Genomic DNA, 22,082 nt, shown 5'->3' with positions numbered 1-22,082 from the left:
TATAATACATTTTCGTAAACCGTTAAGAGTTGAAAATTAAGATGTATATGCTATAAAAACATCTTTGTCAACATTTTCCCTTTAGTTTACTAGAGACAATTCAGACCAAAAATACAGCAGTATGCCATATTGAACAAAAAAGTAATTAGGAAATAATTAACCTAAGCTTTCAGCATAGTTTATAGTATACAAAAAAAAACAAATCTTGATTAAAAATACAAGTTGTTGTAAAATTAATCTGAAAAGACTACTTACTGACTATAGTGCAGCAGTCCTGGAAATGTAAACTTTAGATACCCAACAATGGCAAAATCACATTTCACTTAACAAAATAATGTTACAGCAGCAGATTTCAGACACTGACAATTGCTGACATTTGAATGTGTCATCTTGAATGAAAAACAGTGAAGCCATTTCCTTCTGGCAGAGAACATATGTGCAGAATCTGCTGATTAGTTGTTTACTCGAAAAAACAAAAAATATATTCTTATGAGAAAATGTTAGCCATTTTTGCAAAAATACTAAAAATGTAATAAAATAATATTTGTCAAGGGGGTTATTTATTCTTAAAGTATTCTGGAAACACACAAGCTTGATTGGGAAAGATAAAAAAAAGAAACTTGTTCAAAACCTTACTTTGTATTTAAATCAAACTAACCAACTGTATGTTTGAATTGAATAAAGGTTTGTTGGACCTGCATCAAAACATTTATTTTTAATGCATCCAATGTTTAAAAGGTTTTTAATTTTAACAAAAAAGTACAATAGTTAAAAACAATGTTAGGATCAAAAATGGCTTTCACAGTACAAAAATGTAAGCATAAGAAAGATTATGTGATATACTGATTTTTTTATTTATATATTGAAAAGATTTACTGTTTAGTGAACAACAGTTATTGTGTTTATAACTGTGAATTGGCACATTAATGAGCATGCTTTCTTGTGTTTCTGTGAGAACACAGCAGATGGAGAGACAAAGGATTAGCATTTTTAACTTGTATAGGTATGGCTTACTTGGAAATTGGTTCATTCCTAACAGCTTCTAAAATATTATGCATGCTTTGGGGTGGTTAAGCCATACTTCAGGGTTAATTCTATTTTGCTCTCTGAATGCACTTGTCTGAATGCACGTACAGAGCCCATGCTGTTACAACTTGGTCACGTCATTATGTCCTGGACAACACAATACTGAAGTATTGTAAGAGTTACGATTTTTAGCTTTACAAAACACAAGCATGACCCTTTATTATTTTTATATTTTGTTAAACAAATACACAATATTTATATGTATGTGGACGCTGTATTTCTATATTTTTTTATTAATGTGCACATTTCTGTTTAATATATCTAAAAACGTATACGCATTAAATGTACTGAATCATATTTGAAACTTTTAAAATTGTGATATTATTCTTTTTTACAGAAATGACACAGCAGTACAAAATTATTTCATTCAGCATATTTTATGTACTGTACATTTTAGTTGTTTAAAGTCCTGAATGTTTTGTAACATTCTGTTGTAACATCACCTCCAACAATGCATTCATTGTTTAACTGATTAGAATATTAATTATCTTAGGGGTAAAAATATATATTTTTTTAATTGTGATCTTATTAAGAAGTTTAGAAGTATTGAATTTATTAACATGATACCTGAGCTTCAAACAGAAATAAGCTATTTATAATCTAAATATTACAGACTTTTTAGTATAATGTAAGTAGCCATTAATAAAATATATATATTTTTTATATTTTTTTAGTTCTTAGTATAGTACTAAAATATTGTTTTCTTAGGTTTTGATTGATTTTATCTCACAAACAAGCTTTTTATATGTAGTCTATTTTGACTGAAAAGTTTTCCCCTACTGAACAAATTTCTATACTTCAGAACTAATAATTTTATGTCTTATCTTTATTTGTAAAGAGTAGTTAAGAACTGAGCATTGTAACTACCATTTATTGACATAACCTCAGATTTGCGCAAACCTGCATTAATTGGCTGATACATTTCTGGAGAATTTTCCTTCCAACAGTTTATGTTGTTTACATATATTTCTCACACCAGAAAAAATGTCTTTATTAAGCTAAATATATAGCTACATTTTGGACTTAAATTATCATCTGAAATTTGACGTGATTAGTTTTGTCCCTGCTTATTATATTGCATGTATGCTATGTTGTCCTTTTTGATTTGTTATGTATGCCGTATTGCAAATCCAACAATTCCATCTAATAGTGTAAAATTAGAACTGTATTTGTCATACATTAACTCCAATAAGCTAAAATTTTAAAAAGCAATAGCAACATGTGGATTTGCAAACTGCAGACCAGACCATTTCCTCAATGTTCTGTTCCATAAAGTATCTGTTCATAATAAATATATATATATATATATATATATATATATATATATATATATATATATATATATATATATATATATATATATATATAAGATTGCATGCTATTGCATCAGAATTAGCATTCGAAATATTAAGCTTTTTTAATCTTTTCCTGAATCATCCCATATAATGTTATGTTTTCACTATTGCTTCAACTTGAATTGTAACTGTAGCATTAGCTGGCACATTTATTGAATAGAGAATGTAAAACCAATTGCAGTACTTTTGCACATACTAATTATAAATACGTCATATGTTACTCATATCTCTAAAGAGAATTGGTAAAGCAGAACAAACATGTTCAGATCTAACTGTCTCTATAAAAAGTGTCTGTTTTAATCTTGCTCAGCCCTATTTAAACCTTTTTTTTTTTTTTTTTTTACTGTGCCATTCATTGTTCCAAGAAATAATTATTATTTTGGTCACTAGGTCAAAATAAACAGAACAATGAATGTAAGCAACATATATTCAACTATCAAACTAAAGGGAGAGCATATGTTCATGTAGGCCCAGCAGACCTGTGTTCACTTCAACGCCTAGTCAGATTAAGGGTTATTTTCCTTTCTTGTGATATGACTTAATTTGAGATTAGAATTTAATCTAGGTTAAAGAAATCAGTTTGTAATGCACTCCCTTTAGTCTGTCACTTCTGAATTGTACTGTATATGGTACACATTTTATATACGGTATGTCTTAGCACTTTAACCATTATGGTGCCCATTCAGACAAACATAAAATCTTTTTTTTATACCCTACATATATGTGAATTTACACATAGTTTACAGAGGATAGTGGTACCTTTGTAAGAAAAAAAAACATTCAATCATGAACAATAATGACATTTTTGCAAATCACAGTGTTCATGTCAAAACTCACAGGTGATATCTAACAAAGGTTAACATGACATTCAAAAACAAACTTATAGTTTTAAGTTTGCCAGTGTATGTTTGTTGCCAATTATTATACAGTGAAATAGCTATTTATAGCATGGCGGCTTATCTAAATCAATTAGAAATGTTTCCAACTTTAAAACTTATTACAGTGTACGTACAATAGAGAGGCCTAGGTTTTAAAAACGTGTTTATAGTCTCAAAAGTAACAATTAGCATCTCTTAAACTTAAAAATTACTGTATCGGACATGTTTATATAAGGCGGCTGACCAGCTATCCTTAACGAAATACAAACCATGATGAGGTCTCTCAAAGGCCTTTAAAATCTGTGACGTTATTGTTCAAATGTTTCTGCAAAGTTGGACGAAAACATACAAAATGCAGCAAATACTTTTTATTTTGGTCAATTAGTACATCACAAAGGACTTAATAAATTCAACTTTTCAAAAAGCCATGTTTAATATACAAATTAAAAGAATTGAAGCTTGAAATCACAGCACATATTAAAGGGGTTGTTTAGAATTCATAATTAATAAACTTATTTATGTCAGTGTTTATGTTTTTTATTAGATAAATGTTAGGAAACAATTTATAATGTTTCCTAAACCGATCATTTGTAATTAATTATTCTTATTTACTTTAAAATGTGCTTTATATATATATGCAGAGCAGCAATAATATTTATGTTTGAAAAATAAGTTTTTCTTAAATACTGACATATGGTGTAACAGTAGCATCATGAAAAACACTCCTAATGGTATTTTATATTTAATTTAATCTGTGCAAAGTAGTGATGCATTTTAGTGAGATGGTCTGTAACACCTATTAATTAAAAATGCAAAATCTTACACTGGATCCCCAGCCATCTGCGTCCACTAATTTACTATTCTGAGCTAGGGAACAGCTTAGATTTTTTTGAAGCTAGTAATAGCAGTTTTGACACCATTTGTTATTATATTTCATCTGATGAACTTTTCGTGTTCAGTCTCAACTTTCCTATTCTGAGATTAATGAGCTTCAATTGTGTATTGTTATGCAGTCACTAATCTGTTCATTTTAAATGAGGCCTTTAAGGCATTTCATTGCAATTGCTTACAGGCCCCTCTGGCAGAAAACAGTTTATTATGTGATTGCTTTAAATTGTCTGTGTGCAATCAAGATAGACATTGGAATAGTAATAGTGTACATTTCTTTATTTTTACACATAACGTCAACAAAGTTTCTTTTTAACAAATGAACATAAAATATCCTTTTAGTGCATGAATTAAATACAGTCTTCAAGTAAAATGCTAAAATAAAATCATAAGGTAAAATATAGCATTGGATCTGGCTTTTACAGATGGGTTAAAAAACAAACAAGCAAGACCACAGAAGTTTAAAACACACTTTCGGGACTGCGGTGATACCTTAATCAAGCCGTGTCAATTACTGTGTGAACAAGCATCTGCTTTATCTTAATTAGAAGGGGGGAGGGAGGTGATTGACCACTGTTTATATTCATTTTCCTCATTAATTATGAAAAACTGCATTTAATTCATCTTGCATGGCGAGAGACTGGCTGCGCAGATGGAAGTCATAAGGGAAGTGGCTGTCTGTAGGCAACTTGAACATAGAGCTCTGCCCGAGGGGACCCCTGCCTGGCACTGCACAGTAATGCATGCCATAATTGTAATTTTTCCCATAGTCCAAGGCCTCTTCTTGCTTCAGGGAAAATATCCCATTATAGTTCATAGAGGGAGGGCTTAAGGGACCTTCAAACTGAGGGCTGGTGCACTCAGGAGAAGTGCTTTCATAAAAGGATTCATAAGCACTACAGTAATTGTAAGGTTTTCCTGTCTTATAAGTGTCAAGACTCCCATGACCTGGTGGGGTACTAATCTCAGGACTGTGATAAGGAGGGTAAATAGAGCTGTAGGGAGATCTTCCATGATGCACTGAGTCTCCACTCTGACCCATGAGAAAACTTCTGGCATTAAGCTGCAGGCACCCAGCCACCAAATTTGTGGTAGGCTGGGACAAACCTTTGCATAAATTTTGAACAAAGGTGAGAAGATCTGGCCTCTTCCCAATCCTGAGTATCTCAGACAGAGCCCAAATGTAGTTTTTGGCCAGCCTCAAGGTTTCTATTTTAGAAAGCTTTTGTGTCTTGGAATAGCAAGGTACAACTTTCCGTAAATTGTCCAATGCATCATTGAGCCCATGCATCCGACCCCTTTCTCTTGCATTAGCCTCAACTCGTCTTACTTTAATCCTTTCAATCCTAATCTTGGTCATCTTTTTTTTCCTTGGCCCCCTCCTTCTTGGCAATCCATTTTCATCTTCTTCCTCCTTGTCCTCTTCCTCTTCGTCTTGCTCTGTTTCCTCTTCAGGGGACCTTTTGATATTTTTCCCATGGGACACTAGCTGTTTAGAGCAGCTTTCTGGTTTCTTTGCTGCTTTTTGATCTTCACTTTCCCGTGCATATTTTTTACAAAGCTGCGATTCCGTCATCACAACAGATTCATCAAAAGGAAGTGTTAACATTGCTGCTTAGAATAAAATCCCCTGAAATGACAAAACCATATGTAGCCATATTACTGATAAATAACCATCCGACAAAAGACACAATTATTGCTGGCAATATTTCCTCATATATATATATATATATATATATATATATATATATATATATATTTAATTAATAATAAAAACTTGTTCAGAACTGGCAAACTGTGCTTACAACAAGCATTGAGAAAATGCACTTTCCAAGAAATTCAGTTCCTACCTATTGTTACTCTCTGCTAAGAAATTGTCCTTTAAACTATATAGATAAACATTGTGACATCTACTGATTTTACTTTGTCTAAAAGATCTGCCATGGTTATTGCATATAAACTATTCTAAAATTGCAAATGTTAGCGACAGAGATGAATAGCAACCTTCATTTTGGGAATATCTTCAAAAATTATTCATTAACAAATCTCCACTAATTTACTGTGTGCAAGCATTTAAAAACAAATGCTCCCTGAAAATATAAAGTAGCATGTCATTTCCTTTCCATATACTAAATGCCTATACAGTTATATAACAAGCATCAAATCAAAAATAAAGAAAAAAAACAATATTTCTCTTATCACATGAGCATTTTATAAAGCAGTCTTTTCATTAGAAAATTCAGAAGACATAGACCAAGTTTAAACATGCAAGCTATACTGTTGTCGTTTGAAGGAGACATTATTGTCTTTTCAGTAAAGAACCATATGACTTGATAATGAATGGAATGACAATAAACAATCACAAACAATAGCTATAGTACCCTCTAACATAGTATGCAAGATAAATATGTTAAAGCTGTAAAAAAATTACCTCCAGACTTGTTTAAATTAGCAAGCAGTTTTCATTTTTTTGTCTTCTAAATTAGTCCGAATGTCGCATCATCTCCAGGAGTCTAGATATGTGTGTATCTCATTGATCTCTAAAAAAGTGACATTGATGCCAACTGCCAGAGCTGGTACCCATGCCATCTGCTGGTGACGTCACAGGGCAGAGAACCACATGATGCATTCCCCAGGGACCTTCATTCTGCACTGATCATCTGGCATCCCTGTAAGTTGGTACCAGCATTCATGTATTAACACAGAAGGTTAGACTGATAAAAAAAAAAAATCTACACCAGCATTTCACATACAGGCGATGCAGTTCCATGAGAGTGACTCCTTTTTCCCAGGGAATCTTAAGGGACACATTAAATAGAAGGCAGTGATGCCAATGTTAAGTTCTCATCTCCAAATGACACAGCATGGAATGAGGTGAATGCATGCATCTGATGCTATGTCAGCTTGCTTACATTAAATTAACCCATTATGAACTCATTCTGCGTAAATACAATGTATCGTGTTTTTTTTTTTTTTTTTTTTTTATATTTCTCCTATGTCTTATACAGATATAACACTTCCTAAAAATATGTGTATAAAAAAATTCTAAATATGGTATCCCTTTTTTTATAACAAAAGACACGGGCACTTGTGTATTATTTTCTACCATAGGTAAAAAATAAATAAAAGCACAGTAAATATAAGTGGATATAAAAGTTTCACTGTACATCCAACAAAAATTGTATTACCAGTACCACCATACTGTAAAAGCAAGGTTAAAGCTAACGCTACTACATAAGAATATTACATTAATATGACTTGGTTATGACATAACTGGTTATGATATGAATTGAATTTGACAGTGAACTATTTATTACGCTTTGTACTTTTAATTCATTTGAATTATAATATTTAATTATTATTAATCAAAAAACAATAGTGTAGGTAGAAAAATTATGGGCGTTTAAGTAAATGTTAACTCAATAGCTAAAATCTTACAAAAGATGTGATGATTTAAATTTTTTTTTTTTAAATATATATTTTTAACCTGAAGCTGTTATTAAAGGATGATTGCCAGGATCCTGGGTGAAAACAATCTGTTCCTTTATCTCTTAAGGTGCTCCTGGGTTGTCCCATTGTCAAACAAGCCTCCATCCGAGAACACTACAAGTGGCTCTTTCAAAACATATTATAAAGGTATGATCCACTGGTGTCCATCAGGAAATCTGTCCAAAAAGATGCCAGGAAGCCATCGCTAGAACAAATGCATGAAATGCATGTAGGCAAGAAATGGCTGCAGAAAGGCAGCAAGAGATCAGCAGCACCGAACTGCAACAAAGGATTATAACATGCAAAAAGGTAGGTTTTTTTTTTTTAATGGCAATTCTTTTCTGGCACCCAGTGCTTTAGAAATAATAATTTCATTCAGTGAGGGGGGCATGTACTTAAAGCTGTACTTTAGTCAGACAGTTAATACAAAGTTCGAATATGTAGGACCCTCCTAGTTTAGGGCAGGTTGCTAGGTATTTTTTATTTTTATTATTTATTTTAATATACATACTGATCTGAGCATGCATTTTTTACATACTGTATGTATGCTAGGTAAATATAGTTTAGATTCCCTATACTCAGTGGTACAAGATTGATTATTTAGGGCTGCTCAGCTTTTCACAGGCTGTTGCTCTGCTGCTTTCCTGTATCTTTTATAGGATTCTAGAACTATAGAGGAAGAACAGCCAATGCCTAGGAGGAAGTGCCCAGAAGGTGGTGAGAGAGCTCATAAATAGCCTGAGTACTGAGCAGCAGCAGTGTTTCTGGATCCAGTCTTGCTGGAGGGGATCCCTGTGCAGGGGTTTTGCCCCTGGGACAGATTTTTGGAAGGATCTGTAGGAAGACACCAAGGTCCCAGCTTGGTAGTTGGGGGGGGGGGGGGCATTCACAAGCTTAAAGGTTAACTGAAATTTCATGGGGGAAAAAATTGCAAATAAAAAAATAATATAGCATATACAATTATGACATATTATTACAAGTAATATTGTAATTGAATGTTATTAAAAATTACCTTTCCTTTTCAATCTATAAAGTGCAATGCAATATGGCTACCCAAAGGTATTCTGTACACAGAATCTGTACAGAACCACCCCCAGAAACATAATTTCCTGCTTGTGTGATTGGATCACTGATTTTCCCAGAAGTCTGCACTAAGATACAAACAACAAGTCAAATTTTTGGCATCCCCTGTAACCATTTTTTTATTTTTTATAAGGTAATCCCAAAAGGAGATACTATTTAAAGGGATGCCGACCCTGCCACTTTCCACATTACAGCCCTGATTCTGCAGCAGCTGGTTGATAATTATGAAACCACTCCCATTAGTCTCACTGAGTGCAGGGGCACAGAGAAAAAAACAGATTTCTTCAGAATAACAAAAGGTAGGAAAAGTCTGGTGGATATTGGCAGGACTTAACTGATGATCCTGTGGCTAACTGAGAAGAAACCCTATTGCTGAGGGGTTAGTGACTGTGGGCAGCTTTTAAACTCTGGAAAGGAGTACAGGTCACTGTCAGCAAAGAAAATTCTATGGGAAATTTAGCAGTTGTACAGAACAGCCAGCAGTTTGTGAAGTGCAGCCAGTAGTCTGTAAAGGGCAGCCAGGAATTGAGAAGTCCTCAAGTTATCCAGTTCTGCAGTTTTGGGGTATCCCATGCTCCAGTTTTCCATCCCAGTTTATCGTTCTCCATAAAAAACAAGAAAAATAAACCCCAAGATTGTTCATTTGAACCAATGAAAGAATGTAGGAAATGCTGTGTGCCTGACTGTGTGCACTCTAAGGGGGGAAATAGGACAACAACTCCTTAGGGGGTGTGCTAAAAATACATATATATCCCTTGTTTTATCTACCAAACATTTGTATTTCAGTACCTTCACTCCTGAGACGTAAGTGGCCCTACCAAACAAGAACACTAGGTCAGTGACCTGACTTTTCTTTACTTAAGTTCACACAGGTGCTGAGGCCTGTAGACTGTGTTTGGACTGTGTGTTTATGAGGCTTGTGCTCCCATGTGCTGTTCGCAGGCAGCCTATGTAAGTGTAGGGCGATGCAGAAGCTGCTCCCATACAGCCACTTGTCCCGACTTAACATGTACATGTGGGTGAGTGACCCAAAACACACATTGTCTATGTTCAAGGCTGCTCACCACCATGCCTGTAAAATTGGGATGAGAAGGCTTTATGCGTGTAGCCACTGCGTCCTCAAAAACCTACATGGGCTGCCTGCATGTAAATAGCTGTGCGTGTCTTTGCACCAATATTCACAGATGATAAGTCTCCATGGTTGCGCAACTATTTTTTAAACACAGGCAATTGTTGTCCTTTTCTCTGGCCTTCACATTGTCTCTGGCAATGACTGAGAAAGACGCTTGCGCGACTCCTGCAGCAGCTAATCAGTAAAAGTGGCTCCTAAATAAAGGTGCTGGCTGTCATTTCATGTGTTGTGGGAAAGGTTGAATGTTGCAAGTAGTAAGGTATCTGACAGATTACAAGCATAAACACTTACTCGCTACTTTTTGTATTAAGAAAATATTCCCAATATATATTCACACTATTAGGAAGGCAGAGGCAGGTTACAAACAGTCACCCCATCAGGCTGACCAAACTTCTAATTATTGAGAAAAGATTTTACAAAATATACATTTTGACAATTAAGTGGAGGAAAAACCTAAAACTATTGTTAAAAAAAGGTTCCCTCACTCTACCCATCTTGCTTAACCTGTATAAAAAAAAATATAAGTGCACTTACCTATTTTTAATCTGCTCCTTTCTGGTTAAGTGATCCCGCAGCTTTGGCTTCCTGGTGTCAGTGAACAGCTGCTGCAGGTGGGAGGAGGGAGCGCCGACAAAGACTGAGCCATGGAAGCCTATGGATAATGTCATGGAATTCACAGCCATTTTCAATGCTCCCTTAGACAGAACTGCAGGATCATGTCTCTGAACCTGAGTGGATTGAAAAAAAGTAACTATACAGATCATTTTTTTTTATACAGGTTAGGCAGGGTAGGTAGAAAAAGGGTGAGGGAAAATTTTTAACAAAAGTTATGATTTTCTGCCACTTTATTCTCCACGCTCGAGTTATTAAAACTCTTCTTCATTGTTTTGTTGGACTAAAACTCTAAAACAAAAACGAAACTAAAAAAAAAATAAAAAAATGATGGAAATCATTTTTTTACAGTAGAATGAGGCTGGGTTCACACTATTGCAAATTGTATGCAGATTTCCCGCATCCAATTTGCAATAGCAGGAGATTTTGACCGGCTCTCAATGGAGCTGATTCACATATCTCCGCTGTGGCTTTGGTGCTAATTTGCACAGGAGCCCTGTGCGTCTTTTGGTCAGTTTTAGGCTTGAATTCAGCCAAAAATTCAGGCTGAAATTGGATCTGAAACAGTGACTAGGGAAGCACCGGACCCCTGAGCCACATGCAAAGATAGTGTGAACCCAGCCTTAGACTATCTACAAGAAACCACCTCTCAAGAGAACACTGCAATTCTACTCTCTGCAGATGTTGGATGCCAATCCTGAGAGCTTAATCTAAAGCCCTTCTAGGTAAAACGTGTTACAGAGTAGATGCTTTTAGATGGGGTTATGCCACTTGTTATGGCCAAATAAAAAACGTAAATAAATGTATTGTAGCTCAACAGGTGAGACACTACAAAAAAATCAGTGTCCGTATAAGGTCCGTATATAAATATATAATGTCCATTAAAAAGAAGCATATTCTGTGCAAGCTATCGCTATTGAGAAAGAGGCAGACAGCTCTGAAATGCGTTGCCAAATCAGCCCACTCCCTCCAAAATATGTTTCCTGGTTTTATCTCCTGTAGTCTCGCTCTGAGCAATGCAGGCTCCAGCTTGTCAGTCCTGGCTTTGGATTTGACAGCTTGCTTGAATACCTGCATTATGATGGTGCTCTGCTTGTTCCTTGGGATCTTTTGGAGGCAACTCTCTTCTCACTGTGATTTACATTAATATGTGAGTGTTAGACATGTGCATGATGAAAAAATTCCTTTTGTTTTGTTTAGATTAGTTAACATAGTTTTTTAGGTTCGTTAAATTTCGGTTAATTTGTTCAATTCGTATTCAAAATTTGTTTTATGTCTCTTTCGAATTTTCTTAGAATTTACAGTTTTTTTTTACATTCGAAACACTTGAATCGATACATTTTGAATTGGCTGGATTGCAAACTTTTTTTTTTTTTTCTGATTCGAATGTGGCAAGGTGAACAAAGAAAAATCTTCATTAAATGATTACAATGACACTTTAAATCACCTTTGGCTTAACTAAACAACCATTATTTCAAAATGCTAGTCTAATACAGTCTTTGATTTCAGAAACAAGTTTACAGTTCGAATTCTACTGGAATTAAATGTAAAATTAAATTTCAATTTCAGGAATTTTGGAGCAATTTTGTTTTGTTATTCAGAGCATTCGATAAACTTTGTTTATACTGTAATTTGGTTATTCGGATATTTCCGAATCTCCGAATAATGAAAAATGTGTCCAAATAATTATTCGGAATGAAATGAACCACACAAATCTAGTGAGTATGTATTGTGTTATTGTTTATTAAACTTCTGTCACAACCAACACTGTTTTGGGCCCTGTGCTTGTGCGGTTTTGGTTAAAAAAACTGACATACCAGTGACATCACTGAAATGCAACCTTTTGTGTTTACTATATGTTTTTTAGAAGCTGAAGTGACAAAAAACGTACTATCCCCCATAGCTGCTGAGTGCAGCAGAGCTAAACACAAGCTAGTAGAACAACAGGTGCCAGCCGACCCACAGCGGTAAAGGAGCCAGTGAGAGGGGCTATCGGTAAACCGCTGAGGAAGCCACTAAGAAAGATTACCCCCTGCAGGGGTAGCAGGAGTTGGTGAGTGGGGACCCTTGAGGAGGAGCACAAGAGTCACCTGATCTGCTGAGAACAAGAGTCACTTGTTTCATTGAGCACTTGGTCATTTGGAGTTTCACTAATTTTATAACAACAATATTGTTTTTCCCGGACTTCTTTATTTTTATGTTATTTTTAGTTATATATTTTTGGCTGGTACACCTAATATTTTTGGCTGGTACACTTATTATATTTTTTGGTTGGTACACTTGTCAATAATTGATGGACTGGAATGTTTTATGCTATTTATTTTGTCACATAAAGGAGTAATTCATTCATATTTCTTGGACACGTCACATACGTGTTGCTATTATTGTTATTCTTATTGCATGTTATGTTTTACTAATGCACATATACGCCACTTCATATGATTTGTTATTGTTTGTTCACTTTTGAACTGTAGTGTGAGAAAGCATACTATTGGTCTGGGATTAAGTTTTGTTCCCCACTTACAGGTAGCGCCATTTACCCCATCGGCTTTACCTTTTAAAAAACATACTTGCACACCAGCCTAGATTTGAACTCAGTGGGACAAGTTTTGGGTGTGAAACTACTCAAGCAAATTTTTCTTTATTCACTCATCTCTGTTAAGGTTAGCCAACTACAATGAATAACATTTGTGTTATTCCTGAAATTTTATTTTTGTAAAGTCACACTATGTTTGAGAAGTCAGAAACAAGCCTTTGTTGGTAGGAAAATTTGCTCCAGGTCACCTACCATCAAATATGACCAGGTAGTTTTCTTGCAGTGAATTGTATTACAAATGAGTTTTTAAACCTGGTATAAATGCAGAATGTGCCTTTCACCCACTGATAACAGTCCTATTATTTATATTAGTTGTGACAGATCTCTCCTGGCATAATGCTGTGTGGCAGCACGCAGGTAAAGTCACCTGGTTGTATCCAGGATGGGAAATATGTGTGCCCTAGATTCAGGCTTTATGCAGACTTGTACAATTAGAGGGGAAGAGTTAATGAGCCCAGCTGAAGTAAGTGGGCTCATTAAGACCTCTACAAAAAACCCCAGCATGCTAAGGGAGATGCTCCATCCTGGAACCAGTTTTGTGTTGTATAGACTGGGGAGTGTGACACTTGTTCTGTGCGGTGAGTTAACGCCTGTGTGGCAAACCTCTACAACAGAGACAGGGACTGGTGCTGCACAAGGATGCACTCAGTTGTTAGATATGGAATCTAAGTGTGTAGTTAGAGGTCAAGCTGACCAGGATTTATTTTCATGTTTTATTTTTGTTTGGCTGTTATATGTTTCACTGCATGTAGCATAAATAAACCACATCTTTTGTTTTTTTGCATCTACAACGCTGTCTGCTGTGCCTGATTTTGTGTTGTGAACCCATCCAGGGGATCACACACACCCGCTGCCGAGCTAACCCCTCACAGTTGGTGGAGAATGTTTGGCAGTTTTTTTTTTTTTTTAAGGCCAGCATGGAGGAGATACTGAGACAGCTGACTCTAGCAAATGCAAATCAGCAGCAAACAAATGCGGGTTTACAAAAGAGCCTTGCAGCTCAGCAACAAGCCCAGCAGCAGGCAAATGCAAATCAGCAGCAGGCAAATGCAAATCAGCAGCAGACAAATGCAACTTTGCAGCGGAGTCTGGAAGCTCAGCAACAAGCCCAGCAGCAGACAAATGCAACTTTGCAGCAGAGTCTGGAAGCTCAGCAGAAAGCTCACCTGCAGAGTCTGGAAGCTCAGCAACAAGCCCAGCAGCAATCTGAAGCCCGCTTCATAGACCTGTTGCAGAAGCAAGAGCAGAATTTTCAACAGAAAATAGAGACATTAATACAGCAACGTCCGCAGACCAATGAAGCAAGTGGTTACAATAATACCGCATCCTTTGGTGTGAGCCGTTTATTGACAAAAATGACTGGAGAGGATGATCCGGAGGTGTTTTTGACCACATTTGAAAGGACTGCTGAAAGGGAAAAGTGGCCTAAGGAGCAATGGGCTGGACTGGTGGCCCCTCTGTTAACTGGGGAATCGCAGAAAGCTTATTATGACCTAGAGCCTGACCAAGCAAAAGACTATGTGGTACTAAAAACAGAAATATTGGCACGGCTGGGTGTCACCCTGGCCGTCCGGGCTCAGCGTGTGCATAATTGGACTTTTCAGGTTGGAAAACCCCCCAGATCTCAAATGTATGATCTCATTCACCTGAGCAGGAAGTGGCTGCAGCCAGAGATTTTGACCGCACCAAATATTGTGGAAAATGTGGTTATGGATCGTTTCCTGAGAGCTCTTCCTACTGCCATCCAAAAATGGGTAAGCCATGGAGACCCAGAAAATGCAGATAAACTTGTGGATCTGGTTGAGAGGTACTTGGCTACAGAGAACTTGACCACCTCTTCCAGGGACTCACGGACTTTCTACCCTAAGACCAGATCATCCCCAGTGGTGGGTAAGATGACTCCAAGGGGTGAGGGTGGAGAGAGTGAGAGGGTGGGAGTTCTACCTAAGGTCTGGCGGGAGCAGCCCAGGAAGCCCATGCTGCAAGAGGCAGCGAAAAAGATTATTTGCTACCGCTGCCGGCAAGAGGGACATATTGCAGCCAATTGCCCCGTTGTGGATGAGCCTATGCAATGTGACTTTATAAGGGAGAGACGTCAGTCACTGTTTGCGACAGTTGCATGCACTGCCATTCGGGGACCTGAGAAACATTTATGTAAAATGTGTATTAATGGTAGAAATGTTGATGTGTTGCTGGATTCAGGTAGCCTGGTAACATTGATAAAAGCTGAATTAGTTACCACAGAGGTCTCTGAGAAGAACAAGGTGGCTGTTATTTGTGTGCATGGGGACACCCGAGAGTATCCTGTAACTTCATTGTTTTTTGAGACCCCCAAAGGTAACCTCTCTCATCAGGTGGGGTTAGTGTCTCACTTACCACATGATGCTATTGTGGGAAGGGATTTTCCAAAGTTCTGGGAACTCTGGGATTGTCCAGAGCCCCCCACTGGTGCCCCTATAAACCAGGAAGATGACCAGAATTCCTCTGGGAGTGGTGAGGACTCTCCTGAATTTCCCTTGTCGGTATTGGCGGGGGAAACTCGAGAAACTGGGGAGGAGCCAACATCCTCAGATGAAAACATGCCGTCTGTGGAGTTTTCGGATCTTGAGGTTCACAGGGAAAATTTTGCCACAGAGCAGTTAAAAGACCCTACCCTAATAAAGGCACGGGAAAATGTGGTGAAAATAGATGGCGAGTTAGTGAACCCAGATAAGACTTGCACTTATCCTTACTTCACTATGGAAAGGGACCTGCTGTATCGAGTGGCTCAAAGGGCAGAAGAAACCATTGAGCAACTTGTGGTGCCCAAACCCTACAGGAAGTTGGTGTTAGAATTGGCCCATGGGCACATTCTGGGAGGTCATCTGGGGACAGAGAAAACCAGAGAGAGGATATTGCAGAGATTCTATTGGCCTGGGGTCATGAAGGAAATAGAAAATTATTGTTCCTCCTGCCCTGTGTGTCAGAAGTCGGCACCTATGCCACATTTCCGTAACCCGCTGGTACCTCTTCCTATCATTGAGGTCCCCTTTGAAAGGATCGCAATGGATTTGGTAGGTCCGATAATGAAGTCTGCTAGGGGGCATCAGTACATTTTGGTTATATTGGACTATGCCACCCGTTATCCGGAAGCAATTCCTCTTCGAAATACCTCGGCCAAAACCATAGCCAAAGAGCTATCTCTTGTTTTTAGCCGCGTGGGTATTTGTAAGGAACTGCTTACGGACCAAGGTACACCCTTTATGTCCAGGGTTATGAAAGAACTATGCAAGTTGTACAAAGTGACACAATTGCGTACATCTGTGTATCACCCCCAAACAGATGGGTTGGTTGAAAGATTCAACAAAACCCTAAAACAAATGTTAAAGAAGGTGGTGGATAGAGATGGAAAGAATTGGGACTGTCTAATACCCTATCTGATGTTTGCCATTAGGGAGGTACCCCAATCCTCTACGGGTTTCTCACCCTTCGAGTTGCTCTATGGGAGACACCCAAGAGGGCTGCTGGATATCGCCAAGGAAACTTGGGAAAATGAGAGTTCTCCTCACAGGAGTGTGATTGAGCATGTCGCCCTGATGCAAGATAGAATTGCACAGGTAATGCCAATTGTAAAGGAACATTTAACCCAAGCGCAGTTAGCACAGCAGAGAGTGTACAACCGTGGGGCCAAGACCCGTACTTTTTCCCCGGGGGATAGGGTCTTGGTGCTAGTCCCTACGGTTGAAAGCAAATTTCTGGCCAAATGGCAAGGTCCATACGAAGTAATTGAAAAAATTAGTGAGGTGAACTACAGGGTTAGACAGCCAGGAAGGCGAAAGCCGGAGCAGATCTATCACATCAATCTGCTGAAAGCCTGGAGGGATAGGGAATCCCTAGTCGCAGAGACTTTGTCACAAGCACAGCCTGACTGCTTAGTTCCTGAGGTTGGAATAGCAGACACCTTATCGAAAGCCCAACAACAGGAGGTTAAAGAGTTTGTACTTCGTAACAAAGAGATTTTCTCTGAGCTGCCGGGACAAACATCTGGCGTAGAGCATGACATTATCACCCCGCCAGGAGAAAGGGTAAAACTAAAACCTTATAGAATACCAGAGGCCCGACGGGAGGCAATACGTGGGGAGGTTCAAAGGATGCTGGAATTGGGTGTGATAGAGGAGTCCCAGAGTGACTGGTCCAGTCCTATCGTACTAGTGCCCAAACCTGATGGGAGCTGGCGGTTTTGTAACGATTTTCGACAATTGAATAAAGTTACAAAATTTGACACCTACCCCATGCCGCGTATAGATGAGTTGATTGACCGGCTGGGAACAGCCCGATATATGACAACTCTTGATCTCACCAAAGGGTATTGGCAAATTCCCCTGGCCGAGTCGGCCAAGGAGAAAACTGCGTTTGTAACCCCAGATGGGGCATTCCAATATAAGAGAATGCCGTTTGGGTTACAGAATGCACCGACAACATTCCAGCGGAAAATGGATAAGATTCTGAGGCCCCATCAGAAATATGCTGCAGCTTACCTGGATGATGTGATTATCCATAGCACAGACTGGGTCTCACATTTGCCAAAAGTACAAGCAGTCCTAGACTCTATCCAGGAAGCTGGGTTTACGGCCAATCCAAAGAAGTGTACCATTGGACAGGAGGAGGCCAAATATCTTGGGTACACTATTGGGAGGGGGGTGATAAAACCCCAAGTCAATAAAGTCGAGGCCATACAGAGTTGGCCACGTCCCAACAGCAAGAAACAGGTACAAGCCTTTCTGGGAATCGCTGGCTATTATCGACGATTCATTCCCCATTTTGCTTCTCAGGCTGTACCCCTCACCAACCTGACAAAAGGGAAAGAGTCGGTCATGGTTAAATGGTCCCCAGAGGCTGAAGAAGCATTTCAGTCCTTAAAAACAGCCTTATGTAGCCAGCCAGTGTTGTACTCACCAAACTTCTCTAAGGACTTCGTGGTACAAACTGATGCATCAGACGTTGGGTTAGGAGCAGTGTTATCCCAGGTCTGGAACGGGGAAGAGCACCCAGTCATTTACCAGTGAAGTGGCCTCTAGATTCCCTTCGGTACTATCTGCTAGGTAGGCACTTTGACCTGGTGACTGATCACGCTCCTTTAAAGTGGATGGCTCAAAACAAGGAGACCAATAGAAGGGTAAATAGGTGGTTCCTGGCCCTACAGGAATTTAACTTTACAGTTAAGCATCGCCCTGGTGTTAAAATGGGGAATGTGGATGCTTTGTCTCGGATACATGCGTGTCTGACTGCTTGTGTTACAACCCCAAGGTTGAAACAAGAGGGGGGGGTATGTGGCAGCACGCAGGTAAAGTCACCTGGTTGTATCCAGGATGGGAAATATGTATGCCCTAGATTCAGGCTTTATGCAGACTTGTACAATTAGAGGGGAAGAGTTAATGAGCCCAGCTGAAGTAAGTGGGCTCATTAAGACCTCTACAAAAAACCCCAGCATGCTAAGGGAGATGCTCCATCCTGGAACCAGTTTTGTGTTGTATAGACTGGGGAGTGTGACACTTGTTCTGTGCGGTGAGTTAACGCCTGTGTGGCAAACCTCTACAACAGAGACAGGGACTGGTGCTGCACAAGGCTGCACTCAGTTGTTAGATAGGGAATCTAAGTGTGTAGTTAGAGGTCAAGCTGACCAGGATTTATTTTCATGTTTTATTTTTGTTTGGCTGTTATATGTTTCACTGCATGTAGCATAAATAAACCGCATCTTTTGTTTTTTTGCATCTACAACGCTGTCTGCTGTGCCTGATTTTGTGTTGTGAACCCATCCAGGGGGTCACACACACCCGCTGCCGAGCTAACCCCTCACAGCTGCCTATGAATAATTGAATATTTCATACACATACCAACTTTCATTGTTATGTGCTAACTGCAGAGTATTACTGTGGGTATTGAAAAAACAAATACATAAACAGATCCAAAGGTGTAGTTGGGGTTCTCTGTAAAAATTATATCAGTGCTATCAAAGTCAAAATATAGTTTGCAACCTGTGTTTGTATTTATGTGCAACACTTCTGCTATCTCCGTTAGCAAAACACATAACCTTCCCCAAGAAGTGTTTTTCCTTTATTTCAATGACTTTGTATATTTGATGTGTAGACAATATAGCTGTAATTGAGGCACTCTCAGGACTTGACAAAAGGAGTAAAGATTTTAACAAGGCATTCATCAGACATGGAAAATTTGCCTTGTTGAACCCAGTGACCACTGGGAGAGTTCTGGCAGAGAAAGCTTGTCACAGGTAGCCCAGTGGAGATGTCTGACGAGGAGAGTTTTGCACTCATGAGCATATTTAGTCAATGATGTCACCCAGGATCCATGGCTGCTTGTTTAACTTACCACAGCACCTGAGAAACAATCATTGTGTGTGTGTGTTGGGTCGGTATCATCATTGTGATTGGTTGTTGGAGCATCACAATCCTTGATCTACATCACTAAACGACATGATTAAATTAGTATTTACACTGAAGAATTTTTTTTTTTTTAATAAAGGACTTTTCCTATGGTGTTTGTTTTTATTTACTATTTAACATATTTTTGCGAATAAGTAACAAATGGTACTATTTAATACCCCTTACTCATTTACGTAGGGGGCTCTGGATATGTTGTGATGAGGCCTTTTTCCACATTAGCAAGAAGAAAAGGTGCCTTACAGGGCATCATGTTGTCCTCCCTTGCAAGTTACCCTCTCTATGCTTAAAGCATGTGGACTGATATGGTTCATGTGGTCACAAGCTTACTGCCCCCCTTTTCTGGCTATCCAGGCTGCATACTTGGATAATGGTCTTATTAGATTTTAAGGGAGGCCCAATTTTTGTCTTAAAGTATCAGTACACATTGTTTAAAATGTTTATTGTCCTGTTAAGAAAAAATGGTGTCTGGTCCCTGTCAAAATCTATAAAACACCATTATTCAGGAATACAGATTGTCTGGCCAGGAAAGGGGGGCAGCAACATGTGCTCCCTACCTCCTGAACTATACCGGGCCACATTCCTGCCAATATTGAGAGGATACCTTAAAAAGGGGGAAACTGCAAAGCCACCCAACTGACAAGGCACCTTGTTGACATGATGATGTGGACAAGAGCTTCATCCCTATATTCTGGCCCAGGATATGTGTAAATTTGTGAGGAACTTATTTAAGAGGACTCTCAGAATACAATAGAATAAACACATGTATATGAGCTGTTGGTGCTGCACACCCCAAAACATTATACAAAATGGAAAATTCTCTCACGGGCTTTTTTAGCGGCCAAGAAAAATATTCAAATTTTTGGGTTAAAAATTATTTTATTTATCAAAAAGCATTTACAATTTCATGAAAGTTGTTATTAAAAACAAGCTCTGGCATTTACATGAAAATAACATTACCCATCAATCGTGATGAAACGACACATTTATATGCAACCCGTTATTTAGCATTTTACTGCAACATGGTAATCCACATGATACCCCTATGCGTTTTGACCCTTCTAATTATGGTCTTCTTCAAAGGGGTTTTTTTGTTCTATGGGGGGGGAAAGAAAAATCATTTTTTCATATTTAATCATCATTTTATATTAAGCTTTACTTCTAGCCAAATAATAGTAAATGCATGCAGGTAAAAAAAACATTCAGCCTTTAGAACCACTTTAAGCATGATAAGTTTCAAATAGTCTATCAGGACTCTCAGGACAGAAAAGTATATCTGTGGTTAACAGGACATGATTTTTCTGTTGCAATAGTAAAAGTACACAGGATTCATCAGGTCATTAACAGTAATCAGATACTGATAATTTCCCCAAGAATCTCTAAACTGACAGTGAGGCCGGTTAATCATTTTCTGTACAAAAAAAAAACAAATCTGGAAGCTCCTTTTGATGTTGTCAGTGATGCAATACGGGATAGTAATACGCAAAAATCCTTCATGAATGAATTAATTCAGAGATTTGGGTTTGAAGAAACCCCTGTAGTTAAAATGTTACTAAACCCATGCTTCCCCCACATGCTGGTGGAATCTATGGGGTCAATCCTCTGAATTGTGTAAAACGGTTGTTTGAGCCTGTCTCCTCTGATCCTCCCCTTCTTCCACTGCCCCTAATCCATCTGCTGATAGAATAGAGCTGCACATGCCCACTTTGGTGTGTATTGCTAGAGAGTTTTTTATTTTCTTAGAAGAGTGCATGTGATCAGCACAGGGCCAATCAGCACAGTCCAGACAGAGGATCAGCAGTCATGAAGCCTTGTAGGACAATCAGGGGAGAATGAAAACTCATTCATTTTGGCCAAAATGTATTCTGCTACATGTCTTTGGTAACAAAAATCCCAATAAATGCATATTGATTTTTTTTTATACTACTAATGGCGGAGATCAGCGACTTATAGTGGGACTGCAACAGTGTGGTCGGAAATCTGACACTAACTGATGCTGGGGTGGGAAACTGACTAACTGCCACTGACATCACCAGTGACATTATTACAGTGATCAGGGATAATTTTACACACTGTCACTGTACTAATGGCTGAGATGGGGTTAACATCTAGGGTGATCAAGGGGTTAAATGCGTGCCTAACAATGTGTAATGTGTGTAGTATGTTCTGATCTTAATACTAATAGATCTTTTTGTTTCAGAGAGATTGTTCCCCCTGTACAGAGCCCTGTGTTAATTATCAACAGAGGGCTGTGATTGGACACAGCAGATCAGTAGGTCCCGGGCATGAATCATTGACTGGGACTTGCTGACAAACTCCTGCTGTGCACAATTACAGCGGGTGTTGGCATGCGCACACCCTAAACCCAGAAGCAGGCAGCAAAGTATGGGTATGTCGATTTGCCTGCATGGGTTGCCTCTCCACAGTACATTGCAGACAGGCAGTCCGGAAGCAGTTAGACTGTTTAGGGCCAGTTCATACCAGGGTATGGTGTTGGAATGGCACATTTCCGTTAACGGCACCTAA

At 38.5% G+C, this 22,082-nt stretch overlaps 1 protein-coding gene across 1 annotated transcript; it reads right to left on the bottom strand.

The window, feature by feature from the left end:
- Positions 1-4,465: 4,465 nt before the first annotated feature.
- Positions 4,466-6,936, bottom strand: NEUROD6 (neuronal differentiation 6). Its single transcript, XM_077491717.1, has 2 exons — positions 6,639-6,936; positions 4,466-5,837 (listed from the first exon to the last, which is right to left on the bottom strand). Exon 2 carries the CDS (start codon positions 5,814-5,816, stop codon positions 4,803-4,805), a length of 1,014 nt encoding a protein of 337 aa, XP_077347843.1. The 5' UTR covers positions 5,817-5,837; positions 6,639-6,936; the 3' UTR covers positions 4,466-4,802.
- Positions 6,937-22,082: the final 15,146 nt, after the last annotated feature.

The sequence above is a fragment of the Lithobates pipiens genome, unplaced genomic scaffold, assembly GCF_037356315.1.
Source record: "Lithobates pipiens isolate NorthernLeopardFrog02 unplaced genomic scaffold, aLitPip1_a1.2 Scaffold_19, whole genome shotgun sequence".
NCBI lineage: Eukaryota > Metazoa > Chordata > Amphibia > Anura > Ranidae > Lithobates > Lithobates pipiens.
This window is presented reverse-complemented; position numbering and strand designations above follow the sequence as displayed.

What these genes read in the sequence shown, in the direction of transcription:
- NEUROD6 (XM_077491717.1), bottom strand. Translation starts at nt 5,816, where the DNA reads ATGTTAACACTTCCTTTTGATGAATCTGTTGTGATGACGGAATCGCAG.